The 23120-nt window shown below is 39.9% G+C and overlaps 2 protein-coding genes across 6 annotated transcripts in view; one reads left to right on the forward strand and one right to left on the reverse strand.

Moving 5' to 3' along the window:
• The window catches only part of LOC115243220, a 40311-nt gene extending 32611 nt beyond the window's left edge, over positions 1-7700 (forward strand). For 4 of the 5 annotated variants that reach the window (XM_029820024.1, XM_029820022.1, XM_029820020.1 and 1 more), the window contains 2 exons: positions 906-1242; positions 1380-7700. In XM_029820024.1, coding sequence (XP_029675884.1) covers positions 914-1242; positions 1380-1950 — 900 coding nt within the window. In that variant the 5' untranslated portion in view covers positions 906-913 and the 3' untranslated portion in view covers positions 1951-7700. Of the gene's footprint in view, positions 1-646; positions 814-905; positions 1243-1379 lie in introns of those variants that run through there. The other variant, XM_029820021.1, reaches the window with a different exon arrangement.
• A 978-nt stretch (positions 7701-8678) lies between these two features.
• Positions 8679-23113, reverse strand: LOC115243230. The gene is given in 8 exon segments (XM_029820043.1): positions 8679-15462; positions 15539-15852; positions 15953-16108; positions 16213-16475; positions 16964-17039; positions 17438-21432; positions 21435-21681; positions 23042-23113. Coding segments are annotated over 7 exon segments (6705 nt in total). The 5' UTR covers positions 21673-21681; positions 23042-23113; the 3' UTR covers positions 8679-13799.
• Between the last annotated feature and the right edge of the window lie 7 nt (positions 23114-23120).

Genomic DNA, 23120 nt, shown 5'->3' on the forward strand with positions numbered 1-23120 from the left:
GTCGTGTAACTAGGTCAGTCAGCGAGCGAGGCCGACGACGACGACGACGACGACGATAGAGGGAAAAAGAAAAAGAAGAGAAGACCTTTCGTTTCCGTAGATTATCGGCGTAGTATGTATGTGAGTGCGTAAACGCACTCACAACGCACTACAAGTATGAACTTACGCTTCTTCCTCCTCCCCCCTCCTTTGTAGCTGCTTGAAAACTTCTGATGGGCATCGTGAAAAAAATGTATCCACGCTATAATCGAATTTTTTTTTCACCGGTTAATAAATATGGTATAAATGACACGCGCGCACGCATACTTAATACAGATGATATCGATCGCTAGAAATTGTTTACTCGATTAAACGTATGGAAAAGACCGTTTCCGTGCAAATCTCCGCGAGATTTTGCAAAATGCACTAGGTATATAAATGATGTATTATTATTTAAAATGTACCGTTGAAATTGTTTACTCCATAGAATATTCCCAAACTATTTTCTTTTTACTATAGTGATCCGTCGTCGTTATTAATTACCAAAAAAAAAACTTTATTAGCTTAATCGATTTATGATAATCTATAGAAAGTTGTTAGGTATTTAGTTGTTAGGTATCTAGTCTTTACGATAAAGAGCTATATATATTCCGGTTCTATTACGTACAAAAGAATAATATTCTTAATGTAGGGTAGGGCGTTTTACTGCGTTAATAGCACTTTTCATTTGGTTTTCCCATCTCTTGTCACAGCAAGAGAGATTGAAAAGTCAATCGTTTAACATGTGGCGATGTATCCTAGGCATCCTGTATCAAAAGAAAAGATGTTACTTTTGTAAGAATATCTAAATTAACAAAATGTACTCGAGAACTGAGAGAATAGCAATAATAATTGTAATAATGTTCCCGTTCTTCTTGTTTGTGTAGACGCTAAAATGAGATTGGAAGAGGATCTGGTGATCCGCAGGAGTCGACCCACGATGATATCTGCCAAGTATCGCGCCCGCGAGGAACGCCGTCGTCTGATGAAGATCTCCGCCGTCAAGCTGAAGAGGATTGAGGATCCCGAGGCGAGCCTGTGCCGATCGGTGCTCATAAATAACGCGCTGCGTCGGTTGCATCGGGAAAGCCGAGACGATAAGACGCGGAGTTACGGCACCCTTCCGGTGATGGCATCATACATGGATGACGTCAGCAAGGAGAACAGCGTCGCCGGCAACCTCATCTCCGACGTGACGGATGAGGAGGCATCCTCCAGGAAGAGGTACGCACCGAAACATATCCGCGTCTATACAGTGTTTATTATTTTATTTCGAAATTTCTCGCAAAATTTGTCGAATTGCAATGTTCAACGTCAAAAGAATCCTCGTGCTAATATTTTTCATTAATTAATTGATGCAGATTAGCCGACGATTCGAGGAACGATGGGCTTATTTCCAAGAGGCAGAGGCACGACGACCTAGATCTGCAGGACGACGTGTTCAGCGACTTCTACATTCTGCCGCCAACGCCGCGCTTGCTCTCGCACATCGACGAGCTTCAACCGGAACCGGAAGGGTCGCATCACAATAGCCACCATCACCTGGGTTTCCCGGAGGATCGTCTGGGCGGTGATGGCGTAATCGATGTACGATCGGGCAGCGCAAGCAACATCTCCGCGACGACCGCCAGCAGCAACACGAGTTGCCACTCGGTGCTCTTCCCCGAAGATCTCGACGACGCAAACGCTCACCTCTCGAGATCATGTTCTGACATGATGGAAGTGGCCGACGTAGTCGATCCCGATCGGCTCTGCGACTTTGCCAGGTTCGCCGACTCAGCGAAAACGCTGGAGGAACGGTTGGCCGAGCTGCAATCATTGGACGAGCACTTTGACCTCACCAAGTTTGAGCGCAACAACAACCAGAGTTGCGGCCGCGCTTTTCACGATATACAGACCTTTCATAATCTAGTGCCTGGCCTGGAGACCTAGACGGCGGCGTCGTGCCTCGAGCGACCCGCGATGATGTCGCAAAACGGCGAAGACAGGATAGCGATTTTTAAGGATGCGGACTCACTTGACGAGCTCTGACAGATAAGCCGGGATCCACTGATTGTCCTGTGGCTTATCCTCGCAAGTGAAATATGTGAGCACGTGTCGAGAGGAGTAATATCGTCGAGACGCGTGATCTCATCGAGTTGCATAGTACCGACAGTGGTGGTACTGCATCCCATGAGAGACGGAAATCCATAAAGAATAAAGAAGAAGGACAAGTGTCGACAGAGTGGCCACACACAAATGCGACATCGGAGACCATCCGTCTGTCTTCGATGCCGAGGACAAAACTCGCAAAAGTGCGATAGCTCTGTAAAAGTGCTCTAAAGGATTTTTTACCGTGGGCAAATGGATGAGCAAAATTAAGCGCGCGCTATCCACATTTATTAACACTAGAATCGCGAAACGGAACAAAAATATCTAGAAAACGGCTTCAAAAAGAAATATTCTTGTTCAAGGAAAAAAAAATGTTTCAATGTTCTAAAAAGATTTACACAAAATTCATTAATACTTGGTTCTCACATTGGCTATATAAAAAAACGGCTGGGATTTAAATTTCAAAATGAGATAAAACTAACATATTCGCGATTCTGATGTTAACAAATAGATGAGTTAAAAAAATAGATCCGCGATCGATGCATATTAATAACTTAAATTATATCTTGAATTTTAAGATTTGAAAAAATGTAAATTACAAGTTTTATATACGGAAGAGGATGCCAAGTAACATATAATAAACCGTCATAATATATGCACGGTATCTCGGTCGAATCATCGCCTACGAGAGTCTGACTCATGCTGGTAATAATCTACTTACGGCACTGACTCAATGTTCAACGCGCGTCTACGAGATATCTAATAACACCGTAAACGCACACCGCTCTTTAATCGGCCTTTCTAAGTAGCAATAACATTAGTACAAACCTTTTTCTTTAGACCTAATAAAATCATAGAACATTCATTTTCAATTCTTGATATTTTATGTAGCATATATATATCGTATAAAAGCAAGACCAACAATTACAGATTTACCGCGAGAGACAATACGGACGAATATGCCAATAGTTGATGCTCAAACTATTCCATTATTGATATAGTTTGTCTAATATGTTAATCCAATAGTACGCCGAAAATTTCTCTTTGCAGTACTCTTTACACTGATGTAATAGTTGGCTTCGCTTTTTGGATGCCGCGCTTGATCTCTATTTATACATCGGCAATATCAATCCTATTTTAAAGATGATAGATGATGAATTTCAGCCGATTATCCGTATATGCAATTGTTTCTTCTTTTTCCTTTCTATAGTAAGTGCATCCTTTTTTGTAACAATCATTTCTTTGCTATAGAACTGTATTCTTTCGACGATATTTCTCTTTTATCTTTATAAATTGTACAAATTGACCTTTTTTTACGGATTATTTTATAAATTTAATTGGAGAGGAATTATATGTAGAGTTGTATATAGTTTTTAAATTTTCTGAATCCGTCGACATGCCGTGCTAATAGTGATCCTCATATGCTGATTCACGTATACTCGCCGGCACAGTCCTCCTAGCGCATTGTTCGTCCAATCTTGCCCGCGGCTCGAATCGCACCTTGCGAGCGCCGAAGCGTCGTAGGAGACACGTGCCTACTTACAGTGATCCGCTGACGCGACGTCGGTCTTTGGCACACGTCACGCGCGTATGCGCTTGTTTGTACATATAAAGATAGATTTTTAAGAGAGCACGTTATTAAGTATATAGGATGAATTATGTTGCGAGATAGCACGTCCCCGGAACTACGAACGAATGCGCGTGGAAACCGCGGCTTTTGCGCCAGCAAAGTCTGAAAGTGTTTCAAACGTCGGGCTCTCTGATAAAGTTTGTCTGCCGCTTCGAACGTTGCTGAAGCGCGAACACGTGATAACGCGCGCTTATCTTTATCGCGAAGACGCGCGAAATTCTGATGTGCGTCTTCCCGGCGTTTCGAATTAAAGAGCGTTTAAAGAGCGCTTTCCACGCAATGATTGTAGTCTATTACTAGGAAAAGCGGAGAAGATCGCGCAAAGATTATAAAATTGTAATTTTCGCGATAATGCGAAGCGCGATCTCTTCTCCGTCTCGCGTTTGAGAACATTGTACTCTACAGGGAATCCTTTCCCATTAGCCGATATAAAAAACCCGCTTCTTCGCGATGCAGTTTTCTCTGTAGAAAAATTCAAAATTTTGTATTCTTATCGATATATATATATATATATATATTGTCGGTTCTCAGAGACGCAAACAACTGTTTTCAGGTTTTACGGCTAATGCGGGGTACGGTTCACTCCAGAGAATGTTCTCCGAACGCTATTTTGTAAGCGCAACAGAAAGACACGCTACTGCGTAACGCCACGACGAGCCTTAGCTGTTGTACGTTATCGTATCATTTTTATTAATAATATCTTTCTTTACGCTCGAGAGGAATAGAAACAGCGAGCAATAGCTGTATTTTCTCACTGGTGATTTCCTCTTTCTACGATATTATCCTGTATATTATCGAAAAGAATGACACGGGAAATCACGACATGAATCTTGCAATATTTCATTATAAAATCAATGACAAAGCTCATCATGGAAGAAAATATTCGACTTTTCGCGAATGAGAAACTTGCGTTCCTCCGAGTGTTTTAGCGAATTATTAAGTAACGGGCGCGTTATAAATTATTTTTCGATCGTCGCACGATCGGTTGTGATCAATCGCGAGGTCTTCTTCTTCCTTTCTCTGGAACGATATAGGGAGGAGAGTCTTCGCGATCAACGCAGAAATCCGAATCGAGAAGCGCGATTTTATATTAGATGAAAATTTCGTTTTTTATCGCGCAAATATATTTTGTTATTTTATTATCTACATTCTAAACTTGGATTTGAATCGTTAATTTTATTTGATTCTTAACATTTGATTTTAATCGAAAGAAATTTTTCCGTTTTTCCTTTCTTTCTGTTTTAATCAAAATTAAACTTTTTCTCGCCTTTGATTTAGTTATATGTTAAGAAAGTGTTAATATTATTTGCAAATATCGTGTTTGAAGATAGTTGGATCATGTCGAATATTTTTCACGAATTTTTCACGGATTCTACGTAGTGCAATATTTTCATTCCTCTAATATTTGCTAATGTTTCTTTTTCGCAATTTTTATATGATTTAGACACTGCTGCGTTTGTTAAATTACTTGATTTAAAACGCGTTTGTTAAATTATTCGATTTAAATTGCTCGTCAAACACGAATAATATTCTCATGTTATATATATTTTTGCGTTTCAATGTCACGAAATTACAAATGCTCAAAACTATAAACGCGATACTGTTAAATATATCCCTCACAAAATCGCAATGATTATATTATTATTTAAAATTACGCACGATGTGGAAAACATTATGTGTCAATTTATTATAGTTATCGGTACCAATGCTCGTTATCGACGTACGTAGCAGCCACGTTTCGTTGATTCGTGGTCGGCAATCACATTCATGCAATCCTACTTTTTTTCTAACTTATTTTATTTCTCATGAAAAGTGCTAAAAGGAATTGGATAATGATTTGTCACCCATATCGCATCGACCTACAAATACGTATGTTATTCAGCTCTCAAAGAAGCTTCTTTTATAAATAAACATTTATCTTCGTCGCAAAACAAAACGTGTCGAAAAAAAATTGAATCTAAATTTTCTTCTCGAGAGTAAAATCTCCTATCCTTTGGAGATATTATATTATATATTATATTGTATATTAGGTCAATTAAGAAAGACTTGTTCGCGATTTAAAAGCATATTTTTGCGATATCCATCGCAACACGTTATTTTCGACAATCTGATATTTTTTATTAATAACCCAATAATCCGAGAATTGAAAACAAAAACAAAAAAAAAATATATGGGTAAAGACAAATTCCGTGGCAATACGTTTGGGACGCGTTAAATGCGCAGATAGATCCAAACTTCCTTCGAAACGCCTGGGCCAGAGATTTCTGAGAACCGTGTGCAATGTGTATACGGAACTCGCGCGTGTGTTGCTCTCCCGACACCTGACGATACACATCGCGTAAAACGGCTCAATGCGTTTACATGTAAATAGTCGCCTTAGCACTACTAAGATAATTAGCTATGTATAAAATTTCATACGTTGTTTAGGTTTTTTTTAGTACTAGTTATATCCGAAATCAGTTACCAATTATATGAACAAATTGCAAATAAACTGCAAAAACAATAACCGCTGTCTTCAATTTCCCCAGTCAATTTCCACAGTCTCAATAATCAAGAAAAAGACGCGTACAGAGAAACCAAAAAAAAAAAAAAATGACAAGATTATTATATATATTATACATTATTTATTTGTCATATAATATCATATACATTATGCAGATCGTAATGGCAGTGGTAATGAAAATGGAAGGCTGCACACACTTTAATGGTTTTTTTGTTCTTTTTATTGATTTTTTTTTTTTTTTATTGAGACTTGCGAAAAATATATACAAAGGATAGAGAACTAATAATATAACTATTACGCTTAAAAACTAAATAAACAAAGGATTATCATGCTAGCATTAACGTGTGTTAATATTAATTTAAATAACATAATAGTTGTAACATCGTGTATGTGTTGTGTCTGTGTATATGAGCTTGGACGCGCCAGAGACCAGAGAGAGAAAAGGCTCCGAACGTACAGACGGGATTCCCCCCGTTTATCCTGTTTCTCGGCACTCGATGTCTCTTCATCCTCCCTCGAAGATCATTTTCACGCTCGCTCGCAATGGTACGTATAGATCACACGAATTTCTTGCCGCTTCTCTCGATCACGTTGCTAAAAGGATTTTCTTTCAAAAAAGGGAAAATCGTCCGACCTGCCACGATTATTGCTTCGAACATCTCCGATCGTCATTCGAGATCGTTATTTTTATCTAATGTGGGGCCGAGGAACGATAATAACTCTCAGTCAGGGACCGGTACCGGGTGTCGCCGGGTGTGACAAAGAGCCATTGTTTCGAATCGTATGCGCTACGACTGACTACTACTTGAACTCACAATTCGTTCCTTACGCGAGGCGCTCTCGTAATGATATTAATATAATAATTCTAAGCGTTATATTATCGCATAGAATTGAATTAAGAGGACGTACGTAAAATTAATCGCGGATGTGATACGCAAGGGCGCAAGAGAGTATCTCTCTCTCTCGCGATGTAAATCTTATTTAAAATAATAATCTTAATCTTAATTAAAAGCACAAGTCGCGAGACAAGAGTCTCGATCGCGCGCTGATAAATCTCTACCCTAACGACGATGGATCTTAATTAACGGATTATATCTTACAGCGATCGACCCCGGTGAATCGATCCCTGATTCGCGCTTTGGTCACGGTCGGCCTAAATAATTATAAGTCGCCGTGTATACAGGATGCTCGCGCCTCCTCCTCGCTTTGGAGGATGACATCCCCATGATTGTTTAAAGAACATAATTAACGCTTTAGCCGAAAAGAGCGAAACGAGGCACGTCGTGATCACGCAAAAACACACTCGAATCCCGCGTTACATGTTACAGGTTGTGCGTTTCGTCATCTACACGATGATGTACAAGATACACTGTGTGACATTACTTTAGTCCAGACGCAATTTTCTAGACTAAGTTACTTCTGAATAAACAATATACAAAAAACAAAAAAAAAACCAAAGAGAGTCGGAATCTTTCTGCATTCTCGACTGTGCAGTCATCGACCGCGCAAACAAGTTGACGCATCATTCAGTCATGTCCAACACAATCATTAATCATCTACGCAGTGCTTCATGTTCGATAATCTATTCATCAAGGTACCTGACCTGAATATGGGCTAAATATGGATTCTTTACTCGCACAGCTTTTTCTTTTTTTTTTTTTGAATATTCAAATAATATGATACAAAACTTCTAATTTGTATCTTGAATATTTTGACTATTTAAAAAGTGCGAGAGAAAGAATTTTTCCATATTCGTGTCCAGATACCCAATCGAAAGGGTTGAGAGTAAAAGGATGCAGACGTTGGTCTAATTTGTTTTTTTTCAGTCGAACTCGAAAGGATACAAATCTCCAAGTTAAATTTTAATTAAAGTTAAATTAATCTTCGTAATTTCTCTGAAAGGAGTGGATTAGATCCACTCCGCCGTTCCTTCTCTCAACCCTTCGCGAACAACCTCACATAGTTTCCGCGATTAAACCACCGACCCTGGGTTCGATCTTGCAGCGTCGCCGCGATACTAAATTTTTGAACACAATTTCTCGTGGTCGAGAGAGAAGAGAGTATCGAAAAGAGAGGCGGGAGCGTAGTTTTCTGTCGATTCGCCTCGCGGTTGCCGCCTCGATATCTTTTTTTCCTCGGGGAAATTTTCGCGTAAGACGAGAGACAAAAGACCACGCTCAATGTGTCCCCGAGATGTCTAAGAGTGCGTAATAAAACATCATATATGTCCTCGAGAGGCTCGACCCGCGAATAAAACTTAAGCGCGCGTTTATTGCTTCTCTTCAACTGCAGACGCAGCGATTTCTTTCGTATCGTTTTCTTTTTTTTTTTTTTTTTTTTTTTTTTTTCCTTTTTTTTTAAGATTTCGTGCATTCGAGCCTTCGAAAGAGCATTTTTAAGAAAACTCAGCACCAAGTCTGTGCAAAATTTCCGCTATTTTTTTGTTTTTTTTTTCCACGTGTTTTAATAAAATATCACCTCTCGCGAGAGGCAAGATATCACCATTTTCTGAAAAATATTCTCGTCCACGCACACGCAAAGAACATCGAAACATTTTGCGTGACGCGACGCTTTCTCCATTTTCCATCACATACTTGCTTTTTCACACTTGCACTCTCATTTTTTTCGCTCTCCTCGAAGAGATCCGCTCGTTGTCAAGGCCGCGATATTTTGGTCGTTTCACTTTCTTCGCGACAAGAACACGGGATTATGCGATTCGAATCCCTCGAAGGGCGATCCACACTGCCAAAGTGATTGTCAATCACACAAATCGGTTATCTTTCATGTCAAGTTTATATATACCCGATCGGCATTTCTTGTCGCCAAAAAAGTGAGACAACGGCGAGTGAAGAAAGCTGTTGCTACTGTAAACGTAATTGATATAATATGGTTTTTCGACGGTCAGTCGCAATTGAGCAAACTCGATTTTCGGGATATTGCAAATCATTTTCTCTTTTGCGGAAAAGGCAAATCAGAATATAATTAATAATACATATTAATATTAAACGTAATATGTTATTACAAAATAATTTCATCCTTAATCCTAGATTTGCTCTGTACATTTACAATTGTATCTCATTCAACATTTGCCTTTTCTCTCTCCCTCTCTTTCTCTCTTTCACACACACATACACACGCACGTACACACGCACACACACGCGCACGCACACACACACGCATACATAAAAGCACATCTTTTCATTTTTAAAACGTCTGTATTTAAATCTGATATAACTTGTGATTATTATATATTATATATCGCGGGCGCGCAATGAATTATATACTAATTCAAGTTATCGTAGCAGCACCTTTATTCACTCGCATTTTTATAATTTTTCATTGTAATTGAGTGAAATCACACCCATTCCAACATCCTCGGGACGTTTATTGACTCTTAGGATCCACGATTTTACGTCGAAATTAAATTGAACACTTGAGCAATCGAGATCGAGTAAGCACAACTCGAACGCTGCCATTTTGCCTATAAACATAAAAAAAAAATTAAATAAATATTCAAGTATCATCCAAACACAAATCTGAAAAAAAATTTCTTCAAACGTATTATTTATCATCAAAATTCGAACGTGTTATTGATTTACTTTTCGCATAGACTATCAACAAACATGTTCAGAGATCAGTTTTTTCTTATCCGTAAATGACAATAGAAAGTTACTGTCTCTTTTCTTTAAGAAATATATGTTTGAATTTACTTCCGTGTGGATGATAATATTAAATAATTATTATAGATCGAGGACGACGATGCAATCGATCACCAAGAGTCAAAATCGTTCGAGGTAAGTTTATGATTTTTAATTTACACTTTCTGTGCAGCAAGAAAAATAGAATTCTTAAAACTTAAACTCAGTTCTCGTTCGCTAGCGATCCGCAAACTCTTCTTTCCCTCCTGCGTCGCATCATCCACGTGTGCATACGTGGCGGAGGCCACACCGTGGAGTGTGCCACGAATTTACATTAGGCGCATGCAAAGTATGGCGAGTAAATCAGAAATGTCAAATATTCGAGTGTAATTAGCGCAAGTGATCGTTTAATTATCCTCACGACGATAATGTGTCTCGAGGATATATTTTCAATTTGGATTTATTCGCTCGTTGTATATGAATGATCAAAAATATAAAAAAAGTACACACATATGAAATATATAAAGAAAAGTCTTGTCAAATTTCTTTTAACTTGATTTGGTATAATTAAATAGCATGGAATCATAAATTTTTGTCGATGACAACAAGCATTGCTTTCGCGCTTTTTACAGCTTTTACTGTAATAAAAGCTATAAAGAGTCATTCTAAGCGTCATAGAGGGAACAATAAGATAATATATAGCAATACTTTGAAAAGAAAATTCTGCATAAGAAAATTAAGAATTAATTCTACAAAAAAAAAGACAATATTTTCTACATTAAAATAATAAATACTTATGCACACGTGCTGTGTGATATCATATAATTGTAATTTATATCAAGATTACTTAAAATAACAAATCTTAAATATTAACACGCACAAATACTTTATATCTCTCGGAAGGATTTATCTAAATATCTCAACCACAATGAAGAAAATTTCAAATAGAAAATTTGTATAAGGATAAAGCAATAAAATGGAAACAGTATTGTTGAACACGATGTAAAATCACTGCGATCGATTTCTTATTGATAACAAATTACATAAGAAGCCGAAATTTCATTGATAGTGAGAATGGCGAACAAAATCAGAATGGGGACACATGTACATCCGTGAATCGATATCAATCTTCCGTATGTGTATTGCAATTAGTCTCTCTCTCATGTTTTATGATCATTATATATATTTGCGGCACACTCCACCTTAAGCTGTTTGCGATTTCGGATAATCACACCCCGCATAGTCCCGATATAACAATACTTATATTCATCGATCACTCGTATCGCTAGTGATTTGCTTTCCTTCCTTTAATTCGATATACATATATTTATTATATATAGATATATCAAAAATATCCTTAGTAAAATAAAGCATTTATATGTATAACACGTGTGTGTATGTATGTATGTGTGTATACCGTTACACACGTACTTTTCTTTATATTATATATATAATATTATGTCTATTATTTTATATATATATCATATTTATAAAGAGTTCTTTTATTTATAACGCGGTATTATATATAGTCAATATACATGTAATACCTATGTTTTTATTCGTACATTCGTGCACGCGTACGCGTGATTTATATAAACGTATGTTTGTATGTGTATGTGTGTGTGTGTGTGTGTTTGTTTATGTGTGTGCTTTGAATATATGAGCATATGCATTAGTCGTTTGGTGAATATTTTTTTATAATAAAACACATACTCTCGCATATTCGTCTAATGTATAATATCTATTGCTTCTTAAATTTTTAAAAGAATATTTCTGTATTAAATTGGATCAGAGAAAGGAGGAATCGTTTTTTCCACAGATATGAAAACATGAAACACCTCGAAGGAAAATTAAAATTGTACAAGTACGTTTCAAAATAATATACTAAGACATTCATTTGTGCATTACGTACGCAAAAAAAAAATGTGAGTAATATATACATAGTTATAAGATAATGAGATGTAAAATAGTTATATCGTATTTTTACTTGATTTGTAGGCAGTTGAGATAATCTTAATGACACCATCTTAATAACAGATATAACTAATATAACTGAGAGATTATAATTGTATAATATATTTGATTAAATAATACATGATAAAATTTGAGAATGCATATATAAACAAACATTCTTTTATGATCTGTAAAACAAGTGGAAACGCGTAAAATTTCGTATACCCATCGTCAATCTATTCTCTATTTCTATTCGGTTGAACAATGCTCAAATGTATAAAAATAAAACGATTTTACGACAATCATGATTCAAATAATATTTCATAGTATAGTAATATAATGACAGGTTTTTTTTCCGTGATATAAAAGATGTGGTAAAAATTTTTCCACTATGGAATTTCACACGATTGTTAGTGCAGGGTATTATAGAGTGATGCAAACGTAACAGATATACGAGCAAAACTCACACTTTCTAATTTTCTTTTTTTTTTATATCTAGTTACGAACGCAATTTTATTCTGTCTCTTATTTTTAGTTCTATATTTACTATTATTTTTAAGATCCACATAAGTCATTCAAATTTCTCTCTCTCTCTCTCTCTCTCTCTCTGCAAAATATTTCTCTTGGTCATAAATATATTGGGCAGTGTAGAAAAAGTATGAATTTTGCTTCTATATCCCACAGAAAAAAGGCGATTATCTATATTTTTTTTCTTTTTTTAAAGATATAATTCACACTACGAATCGTTTTGAAGCATTATCTCGCAGTCTCTTGCATGACGTGAATGGAAAGAACTTTCTGCCGGCAGTTTAATGCAAACGGTGCGAAGGAATCTCGCATGTGTGTTAACAGGAACGTGACGTGGCGGTGATGCGCGAATGCCAGAATGCGGCTAATACCGGCGCTCATCAACGACCAACTTTAGACTAAAGATACTGATCGTTATTTAATTAATTACATTCTTGTTATGCTTTTAAAAAGATCGAGCAGGCCAATATTACAATATACATTTGTTCAGGTCGTCGTCGTATAGATGCCCGAAAAGGTATCTGCGTAGACAAATATATGACTTCCGGTGTATAGTATCGCTCGCATGCAGCTTTGAACTTGAATTAATAATAACTCGAATCTTTTCTTCAGACCCGATAAGAAGAACGAACTACCGTTAAGAATCGCCATAAGATTCAATATATATATATATTGAATTATATATATTGAATATTTTGTGCCTCCCTTTCCTATCCTTCTCTTTACCCCGCTTTTGAAAAATAGATATGTCCGGTATATCGATCAAAAAAATTAAGTAAAAGTAAATTAAGTTCAATAAAATAATCTTTACAGTTTACAACATTTTACCAGAGGACTTTGGATATTGACATCTGTAATGACTGTGCGAAATTGCATAATTACAGATAATATTAATAACTTCCGTGCTGCCTTTCGTCACTTTAGGCACTTTCCGTGGAAACAGCATTGTTCAACACGTTTTTCGTTAATGCGTTTTTTTATAATAAAGTTTTGGTTGTTAATGTATGTATGATATTGTTAGAATCTCGAAGTGTTTCACAATTTGAACAAATTATGATATAATCTATTTACAAGTTGGTGATCACGATTGATGCAACAAATATAAATCGTCTGTAATCTGTTTCATTTTAACCGTAATCCAAAATCAATGTGTGTCGTATATGTATGTGTATGTATGTATATATGCATATATGTGTATATTTTGAGCGTTCAAGCTCGGTAAGTGCATACCGCGATGCGCTCACGTAAGGCAAAAACTGCTCTCCGAGCATTGATCATCATCATCTTTTGTCTTGCTTTGGCGGCAATTTCGATCGGGCGCGTAAAAAAAGCGCATGTGCAAATCGATCTCTCATACTCGCCGCACTATGTCTTCTCCTTCGAAAAGGAAGATAAAAAATTGTGTGTTCAACAATGCCTACTTACGTCTCTCGTTCTCTCATTTGTCAGCAGGTCTCGTGACGGTCTGCGGTATTACCGTCAACGATTTTGGGATCTTGGGCAAAATCGGAATCGGACTGTTCGTTGACGACGTCATCGTCGGCTTAGTCGTTACCTGGATCGACTTGGGCAGATTAAGATTCTGTATAAGATTTTGGCCGGTCGAGTTGTTTTCGTTCGCAGCGGAACGCGTCATGTCGCAGATGAGCGGCTCGAAATCGCCGCGGCTCTGACGGCTCAGCATCTCCTGTTGCATCCGCAAGTGTCTCTGGAACTGTTGGCTGTGGCCAGTGGGAATTGTAGTGATCTGCGTCTTCTGGTAATGCGATCTGACATTGCTGCTTGTCGGCGAGCTTGAACCGCCGATCGATCCGTTATTCGTTCCGGCACCGAACTGTCTGTCACTAGGTTTCTGCCGTTTGTTGAGCGACTGCATCCGCTTCAGGTCTGGTTCGCTTAATTGAAACACTTTGCCGCTGCCGCCGCTGTAAGCAGAGGATAGACTTTGTCCATCTTTCCGCTTAACGCCATTCGCAGTTGCAGTACCGATGATTCCGCCGCCACCACTGGTGGACGGCAGGCTTAATCGTTGCAGATTGGGCGGCGGTTTTTTGATAATCGACACCCCCGAGTTGAGCTTGAGTACCCGCGGTGAATTCATCTTCGTCGAATGCGATGACATCACACCGCTGCCGCTAGTTGATGGTTTAGACATCGAACTTGTGCCAGGCATTGACAGTCTATCCTTTTCCAACATATAGCCACCACTTAAACGGCGCGAATTGTATTCCGCTGCAATCGGTTCCATTATCGGTTCGTCCATCTTTTCCGGGCCCTCGTATGATATCAGTCTGTTCTGTACCGACGTTGAGTAGTTGATTGCGTTCCGCGAAGCGTTTGGCGCCAGTATCAGGTCGCCAGCCCTATAGTATTTCTCCAGAAGGATCAGGTGTCGTAGGAAAGAGCTCTGATTGCCGTACGGTCGCTGCAATTGCTGCCAGAGATGCTTGGTTTCGCGATCATACTGAATCATTGTTGCGCACTTCTCCCATCCCTGCGGCGTTACTTCGCGTACGTTCTGAAACTCAATGTTGACGTGAAGATTCATCTCCTCCTCGCCTGGAAAAAGCGTGCGTACGCTTATGGAAGGATTCGCGCCGAGTCTCTGCACTACGGGCGTTATGTCGTTGTTGTTACTATTATTGAGTCTCGGCCTCTTCGGCAGTCGCGTCAGGGTAACCTCGTTATCCATCCCGAGAATCTCCACCATCTCACTCGCCGTCGTCGCGCCGTCGGCCGTCGATGTGTATGCATGCATATCGAGCATCTTACGCTTCTTCAGATTTTCCACGGCGCTCTCGATACTGTTGAGATATTGAATATCCGTGCCGCCGTTTTCGTTGCTGCTCGCCTTCGCAGCGCGATTCTCGCCACCCATCTCGCAGGAGCTTGAACATCCCACACTCTCGTTCTTATTCGGTTCCGGCGTTGACTTCTCTGAGGTATCGCTCGTCATGTGTTCCGGGGACTTGGAACTTCCACTTTTCAGTTGCGCGCTTTTGGTGCTCTTCTTACTCTTCTTATCCTTGATTTGATTCGTCTGCTGTGACGAATCATCATCCTCGTCCTCGGCCACTTCGATTCCATGGTAATGCAAGACCCTGCATATCGAAAAGCATTTTTCTTCAATTCTATTTCTTCAACGAAATTTCTCGATTTAGCCTATAATATACTCACCGCTTTCGAAAACTCTTACAGAAGTTCCTGTGATTCATGTTCATGTTCTCGAGGTCCTTGTATTTGAGCTGCAACTGCGTAAAGTATCGACATAGTTTGCATACAAACATGCCGGCCGTTAGTGAAACGGGGATTCCTTGCTGACCGACTAGCTGATTCAATTCATCGATCTCCGCGCTAGTCAGTTGATGGGTGTGCGTTCGCGCGAGCCGGCGTTTGCACATCGCGCACATCAAGAAGCGTCCAATCTTTTGATAATGATTAACACAGAATGACATCGTAGTGTGCTGACATGACTCCCAATCTATCTCGACCTGCAATAATATTTCTCGTTTGCAAGCGCAAGCGATACGCTATTCACCGTCATATTGTCATAAACATTTTTAAACACGAGTAAACGTCACAAAGATTAACCTGATTTTGTAGACCGGCTTTTATCTTGAGCAACCAACGGCGTTTAACGTGATGTCGCGCAGGATCCCGGCATTCGCGAGCCGAACATTTTGATACCATCAATTGTCTGTGCTGTTTCTGCGGCTTCTGCTGCATATTTGCCGGGCTAGTGTTCGCCTAGAAGAAGAAAGATAAATTGTCAATCAGAATTATGGCAACCATATATACGTCTAGAGTTAATTTACAAGTGATATGACGATTCGCGCGATCAAGCAACGAACCTTCCTATCAACGTGACGATAGCATGCATCGCATAGACACGAATCTTTCGTAAGATGTCTCTCCAAGTTCAAAATCTTCTTTCGCCTTTCGTCGGATTTTATTTGCGCTAGGTGCATCGGCGTGTCCAGGGAACCAAACTTGCCGAAGCAATAGGAACATACATCGGCACATACGCGTCCAGGATGAATGGAAAAGGAGGAGGATTTCTCTGGAATAACAAGCGACTGACGATCCTTAGGTGTAGCGTCTTCATTATCATCATCTGTGATATAATAAAAATTAGCGAATTATTAGATGTCGAACGTATAATTGTTCTTCCGACTTAGATAATGCGAGGGCGTCGGTATTAGTGAGAATGTAATAGGTGAAAAGCAACAGCGTTCTTCAGCATGCATTGCTATGAAAAAAATATTAGGCTAGTGTAAGTGTAGTTTTTGGAACTAGTGGTCTGAAATACAAAAAGTGTTGCGTAATATTTCGTATCGGATTAGTGCATATTACTTTCTTTTAATTACATTAGGCACATAGCGAATAGCTTTAAAAATGGAACAAAAAATCTGAGGGAATATAAATAGAGCATTAACGCGATTTCGAGTACATTAATAATCTGCATTAAAATATCCGAGATGAAAACGTGAACCACCGCGCGCTTAAGTTAGCTTTAAAAAAAATTATGACATTTTTTGGAAAAGGCGATAAAGGAAAAGTAAGTGAGATTATCAATTTAGTTATTCCCGCAACCAGGATTACCGCAAGAGTGTCTGTGGTTAGTAGTGAACTTTCGGTTCGCACCAGAGCTGCTATCTCCCAAACCACTGGTTCCAAACTGAAAAAAAAGGAAACAAAATATAATTGAATCGATCGTAAAAAATATATATAAAGTATGTCAAATTAACCCATCAGAGAGCTTACACACCCGCATATTAACGATATATTTTTTAAACCCTTTATTATTTAAAACGTTTTTCATGTACGCGACGTACAAACTAAACGAGCACGTGTTACGAAATTAAGGGTATTAATCTCTAAGAAGTGACAATAGATTGCATATTAGAAATCTCTTTCATTTGCCATGATCGATCGATAATTTTATATCACAGCGGTTTAAATTAAACGCGAAGATAAAAAAAATTACGAAGATAAAAAAATGGAAACGATAAGAAAAACATTTGTTGAATGAATGAATTAGATTCGATCAATAAGCATGCGAAATCGCTGTCTTACCTCCTTTTGAATGGTGTAGAACTCGGGTAAGTCCCCCTCTCCGTCCCCGCGTCCCTGTTGTTTGAGGATCATCTTTAATGGAGATCGCGATCCCCGTTTGTCCTTATCTTTGTCCTTTATCTTGAAGATTGTCTTCAAAGTGCCCGACGACTGCTCCTTTTTAATTTTTTGCTGATTTTGCAGTCTCTTCGCGGCTTCTTCCAGGGATTCTAGCCCCAACGTTCGCAAGATCGACTCTTTCCTTTCCTTGTCTTCAGGTGTTTCCAAGATCTTTGGCATATCGCTATTAGACGACTCGCCAGACGTGGAAGTCTCATCGGAATCCTTCTGTACGAGCTCCGGCATCTTGGGACTCTTACATTCATTTTCCAGAATATCTATGTTGTCAGTCGTCTGTTTCGACACGTGATTCTCGGACAGGTTTCGCGAGAGTTGCCGTTTCCCGCTTTTGCAGCTCTTTGCGCCAACCGTTAAGTCGTTTTCCGATTTGCTGCGCACACTGGGTCCCTTCTTGTCAAGTCCGTCCTGCTCGTGCTCCGCGAAAAATTCACGAAAGCTGTCCGTACGTTCGGCACCGGCGTACTTGTTCAAGAAGGATCTATTGTTCTCGTTGATCTTGGCGACTTCGTTGTCCAGCAGAGTCTCCTCTTTATTCTGCTGATCGGACTTTCGTGAATCTCGCTTAACGCGCTTGGTCTTGGAGTTGTTGGACAACGGCGGTTCCTCCTTGCGTTTCTTCATATCTCTACTGCGACGGGTACGGGATTGAGATTCGAGGACGTCGTCTGATTCATTGCTATTGAGTGAATCACCCGTATCTTCAATCTTCTGAGAATCTTCGGAAACGACAGTCCTGTCCAATGCTGATGAACCTTGCGGCGCCTCATCGGCATCGCTCTGTAGACTGGAATTTTGCGTCTTTTGAACATTTTCCACAACAGTTTCCTCTGCCTTGACTTTTACGTCATCAATGTACTCTCGACCGCGAGATGCGACTTGTTGTCTCTTCTTCTTATCGCGAGTTCGTAACACTCTTCTCTTTTTCTGGTTGGCAGGTTTCTGTTTCTCGGGATCTTTATTGTCTGATGATTTATTGCTTGAATCTGTTTCGTTAGATTCCGAATTTTGCTCCAAAACATTTTTGTCCAAATTTGATGTTAAATCGTTGGAAAGTTCTTTACAGTCGTTACCTCGATCCTTGGTTTCGTCGTTCTGCCGAGGAACGGGAGTGCACGTGCGTACAGGCACAGAATTTACAGAGCTACATTCGCTATTTGAATCACAGTTTGCGGTGGTTGATACGTTATTTGTTTTAGAATGCTTCGCGCTTTGCGCTGTTTTGCAGGAAACATCGTTCTCTTGCAATATCTCGATTGCATCGGCAAGCTTGCCATCCGTATGGCTCTCGCGCGGTATCTCGTTTATAGTATTGGCAGCTGATTCTAACGGCATAGAACTATCGTCGCAACAAGCAGATGCTTCTTGTTTATTTACACATTCGATACCTGATTCCTTATCCGATACCATTGTATCGCAAATTATTTCTTTGCTTAGTGATGTATCGTTTGTAGCATTTGGTAATGATAACTTGGCAGATTGGTCTTCCGCTACTAGTCTCTCTACCTCGCGAGATATACTTTCCAGCGTTTCTGATTCATCCGAATTGTTTAGAGAAGTTTCTGATTCTTTCGCTTCTGTATGCTTTTCCGTAAGTCTCTCTTCTTCTTGCCGAGGGGATGCAGATACTAACGCAGTTGCAGCATTATCATCTGAAAGCTGATGGAATATCGTGTCCTCTGAAATCGTGCCCTCACTTGTAGGTCTTTGTACATGTTCCGCTGGAATATCTTCCAATCTCGAGATTGCTTTACTCGGTGTCCTGTTCGATTTTCTCGCTTCGGAATTACTGACGCTGTCTGAACTTTTATCACTGATCCTCGAAGACTTTCTCGTAGCGATCTTCTTATTCTCGTCCAATGTCTTCGATTCATTATCACCGAAATTGACCGAGGCACTGCCGGCTGTACTACAACCAACGTTCTCGATTTCTGATTCATCCATACTGTTGTAAGATGCAGCATTATTATTATTATTACTTATATTACACGTAGATTCACAAATATTATGTACATTATTAATTCTGTCACTATCGGAGGCCCTGTTCTCCTGGATGTTCTGCGAATGCGTCTCTGCTTCCCCAATATCAGACTTGACTAGTTTCTCTTCAATCTCTTTGGCAGTATCGGCCACTTTTGGTACTGAATTTTCCGAACTATCTGACGTGATCTCGTTTTTCGTAACGGTGGACCTGTCTTCGTCGGTATTGTCCTCTAATCCCATTTTCTGGGATTCTGTACTGAGTGGCGCGACAATCTCTTCGATTTTGGGCACATCGAAGTTTTTACTTAATCCAAGACCCTTCTCTGGACCAAATATCTTGCTCTCGATGGACTTTGCAATATTTAATTTAATGTTCTCAATCATTTGATCTATTTGAGATTTTGAATTACCATCCGATTTATCTGTACTGTAAAAGGAATTAACTGTCTTTTTCGTATCTATGTTTAAACTACTCCTACGACCTTTCGATTTATCTGTAAGTTTAACTAAGATACTGTCCTTTCTCGACTGATCTAAATTATTAAGTTTCTTTGAATCTTCTTGTGCTTCCGCACTCTTGGGCGTTATTCGTGTGTCTTCAATTTTAACATCGTCATCTTTTGTTGCTTCGTTTTCTATAGTTTTAGCTTTAGTTTTAGAACGTAATGTCGGACCCGTTTCACTTGTTCTATCCATACGATCACTATTATTATTATTCTCGATTTCCAATCCAATATCAGTTTCCTCCTCAAAACTCTTTGACACTTCATCCTTCAAACAAATCTCCTCTTTACTTGATGTCACAGTAGTCTGAGATTCGTTACAATTGGGATCCGAAAAGCAAGAATCCATATTTGTATTACAGTCCGAGATATGTTCTATCAAATTATCCGAGATATTAGTCCCATCCGAGTTTAATGTATGACGCTTTTTAGAATCATTATCTGCGGAGTTTCCCGAATCTGACAATTGTCGTTGTTTTCCATTTCTCAAGCTTCTTTGAGACATATGTTCGATATAGCCGACTTTCGATCTCTTTCTCAATTGAATGGCATTCTGGAAGTGGAATCCTTGATCCGTCTCTGTATATTCTCCATCCGATGTAACTTTCATGTCATCGGTGTCAGGCTCTTTCTTTATTTCAATGTCGCAGACAATATTTTCATCCATCAACATCTTCCTACTCCTTGTCACTTTTCCTTCAGTCTTCTCTGTAACGCTTTGTTGATTTTCAGTTTCAGAATCACTCAACATCGAAGAAGCAATAACTTCGTCTATAGTAAGATCAATAGAATTCTTGTCATCCAAAACTGTCTTTGGAAATTTTTCAATGCTAGAATTGCTTTTTATGCTACCGCAATCTGATTCCTTGCCACTGCTCTTTCGATTCTTTGCACTCTTTTGCAAATCTCTATTATCCTCTACAACTTTGATGAGATTGTCCTTGGTATTATTTTTCTTCAAGTTTGTTAACTTTGCTGGTTTGGCACTCTTGGACAAAGAATCAGGACTTTCTGCCGTTTTTCCCTTTCTGCCAAGTTTTGGACTAACTTTAATGCTAGATGTAGCACTGGCCTCTTCTTTGTTCTGAATGTCAGATTTGATTTTTTTGGTCCTGAGATTGTTCTTGGCACTTTTACTTGGTGTTTCAGTTCCTTTGCCTTCGTTGTCTCTATTGTTTATCTGATTTTCCGAGAATTTAGAAGCGACCTCGACTGTCTTAACAGTTGGTTCCTCCGATTGCTTAACTCTTTTCGTCTTAACACCCTTCTTAACGTCAGGAGCTATCCTGTGTATATTTTTGTTCGTCACTTTCTTGGTAACCTTGGACTTAATGAGATTTGCCTTGGCTGCTCTTAGGTTCTGTTTGCGTTTCAGATTTTTAAGGGCATTCCNGGCAAGCTTGCCTCTACTTTAACAGAGAGCTGACTACCTGTTGCTACTGTATCAAAAATCTCTTGCGCAAGTTGCTGCTGCTTTATATTCGGCAATGACTTGCCTTTCTTATTCTTGACCTCATTGGATGGCAAGCCAGAGTCATTACTCGCCTTCTGTTTTGATTTGGAAGGCGCTAAGGGTTTCTTTTCCCTGGATGCCATCTCACTTCCACCCACATTGGGCTCCTGCAATATCATTTACATTTTCTAGAAAAAAAGAACATTCTCCCTCTATCAAAATTTACAAAATATTACAACTATTCTTTTCATCAACAATATTATAAAAATTATTTTATAAATTACATTAAATAAACAATTTTCAACATTTATCTAATTTAATTCAGAAATACTTAAAAGTCAATGAAAAAAACAGCTAAAAATTTTGTAAAAATTTCAATGTATAATAATTGCAAAAATATATTGCACATGTTTATGTAAATATTCATTAAAAAAAAAAAAAAAAAAAAAAAAAAAAAAAAACTATACTAAAAGTAATATGACGAGTCAAAACTTTGAGAAGAATGCGCTATGGAGCACGTGGACTCCGACATGTATTTCGTTACAAGTTAACAAGGTGCAATCGAGACGCAAACATGTTTCCTCGACGAAAGGAGGACAAGGGGAGAAAGGGGGGAAGGGGAGAAAGGGGGAGGGAGGGAGGAAGGGAGGGATGGGAACGGGCGAGAAATAAAACGCGGGGTCGAGCTTCGACGAAAAGCGCACGATATTTTCCGATCCGACCGAAACGGGCAGGACAGCGGGTTTGATAGATGCGGCCCTGGCGGCCAGAAAAATTACGTGACAAACTTTGCGTTAACACACGGATGCACGGAGCGCCTCGCTCGCTAGCTGCGCGCTCTCGGGCTCTCCCGTCTCCGAGTCGCGGACTGAAATATTTCGCGCGATATCTCGGCTCGCGTGGGACCGATCGCGACAATTTCGCGCTCGCGAGAGAGCGCGTGCCACACGCTAACTGCCCAGTCGGGAAATCCTACCGGGACCGCGGCGGAAGACGGCGAAATCGTCGCGACAAGTCGTCGCGAAAAAATCGCCACGAATAAACAAAAGGTCGGGCGCACGGCTCGGGTTTTCGGGGCGCCAGCGCGACGCCGCGACGCCCCGGTGACGGGCGTACGCGGGCACCCCGACAAGCCGAGCGACAGTACTCACCTCGGGGACCGAAAATCCTGCCGTAGGTACGTGATGATCGCGAGAAAAATCGCGGACGACGATCCCCGTGAAAGAGACAGTCCCGTTGCAGGGTGTCTATACGCCGTCCCACTGTTTTCCGACTGTCGCCACCTGACGGCCGTGGCGCGCGGCTTCTCCCAGGAGCATAGTCCGTTCGCGATAACGTCGCGCCGAAGGCGCGTCACTTCGCCGGACTGCACCCCCGTCCGGTCGAAATCGGATGGTGCGTGATCCGCGCCGGTTCCCTGGCGCGAGTCCGAAAAGGAAAAAGGAAGGGAAAAAAAAAAAAAGAAAAAACCCGCGCCCCAAACTGTCGCGACGCGAAACAGCGGGTTTCTCTATCGGGCTTCGTTCACCTCACCTCACCTCACCTCACCTCGTCTCGTCCATAGTCTATATAGCTTCTATAGCTACAGTACGTGCGCGCTAACTTGACTTCGCGTTACAAGCGCGGA

Source organism: Formica exsecta, unplaced genomic scaffold (assembly GCF_003651465.1).
Source record: "Formica exsecta isolate Colony F162 unplaced genomic scaffold, ASM365146v1 scaffold7, whole genome shotgun sequence".
NCBI lineage: Eukaryota > Metazoa > Arthropoda > Insecta > Hymenoptera > Formicidae > Formica > Formica exsecta.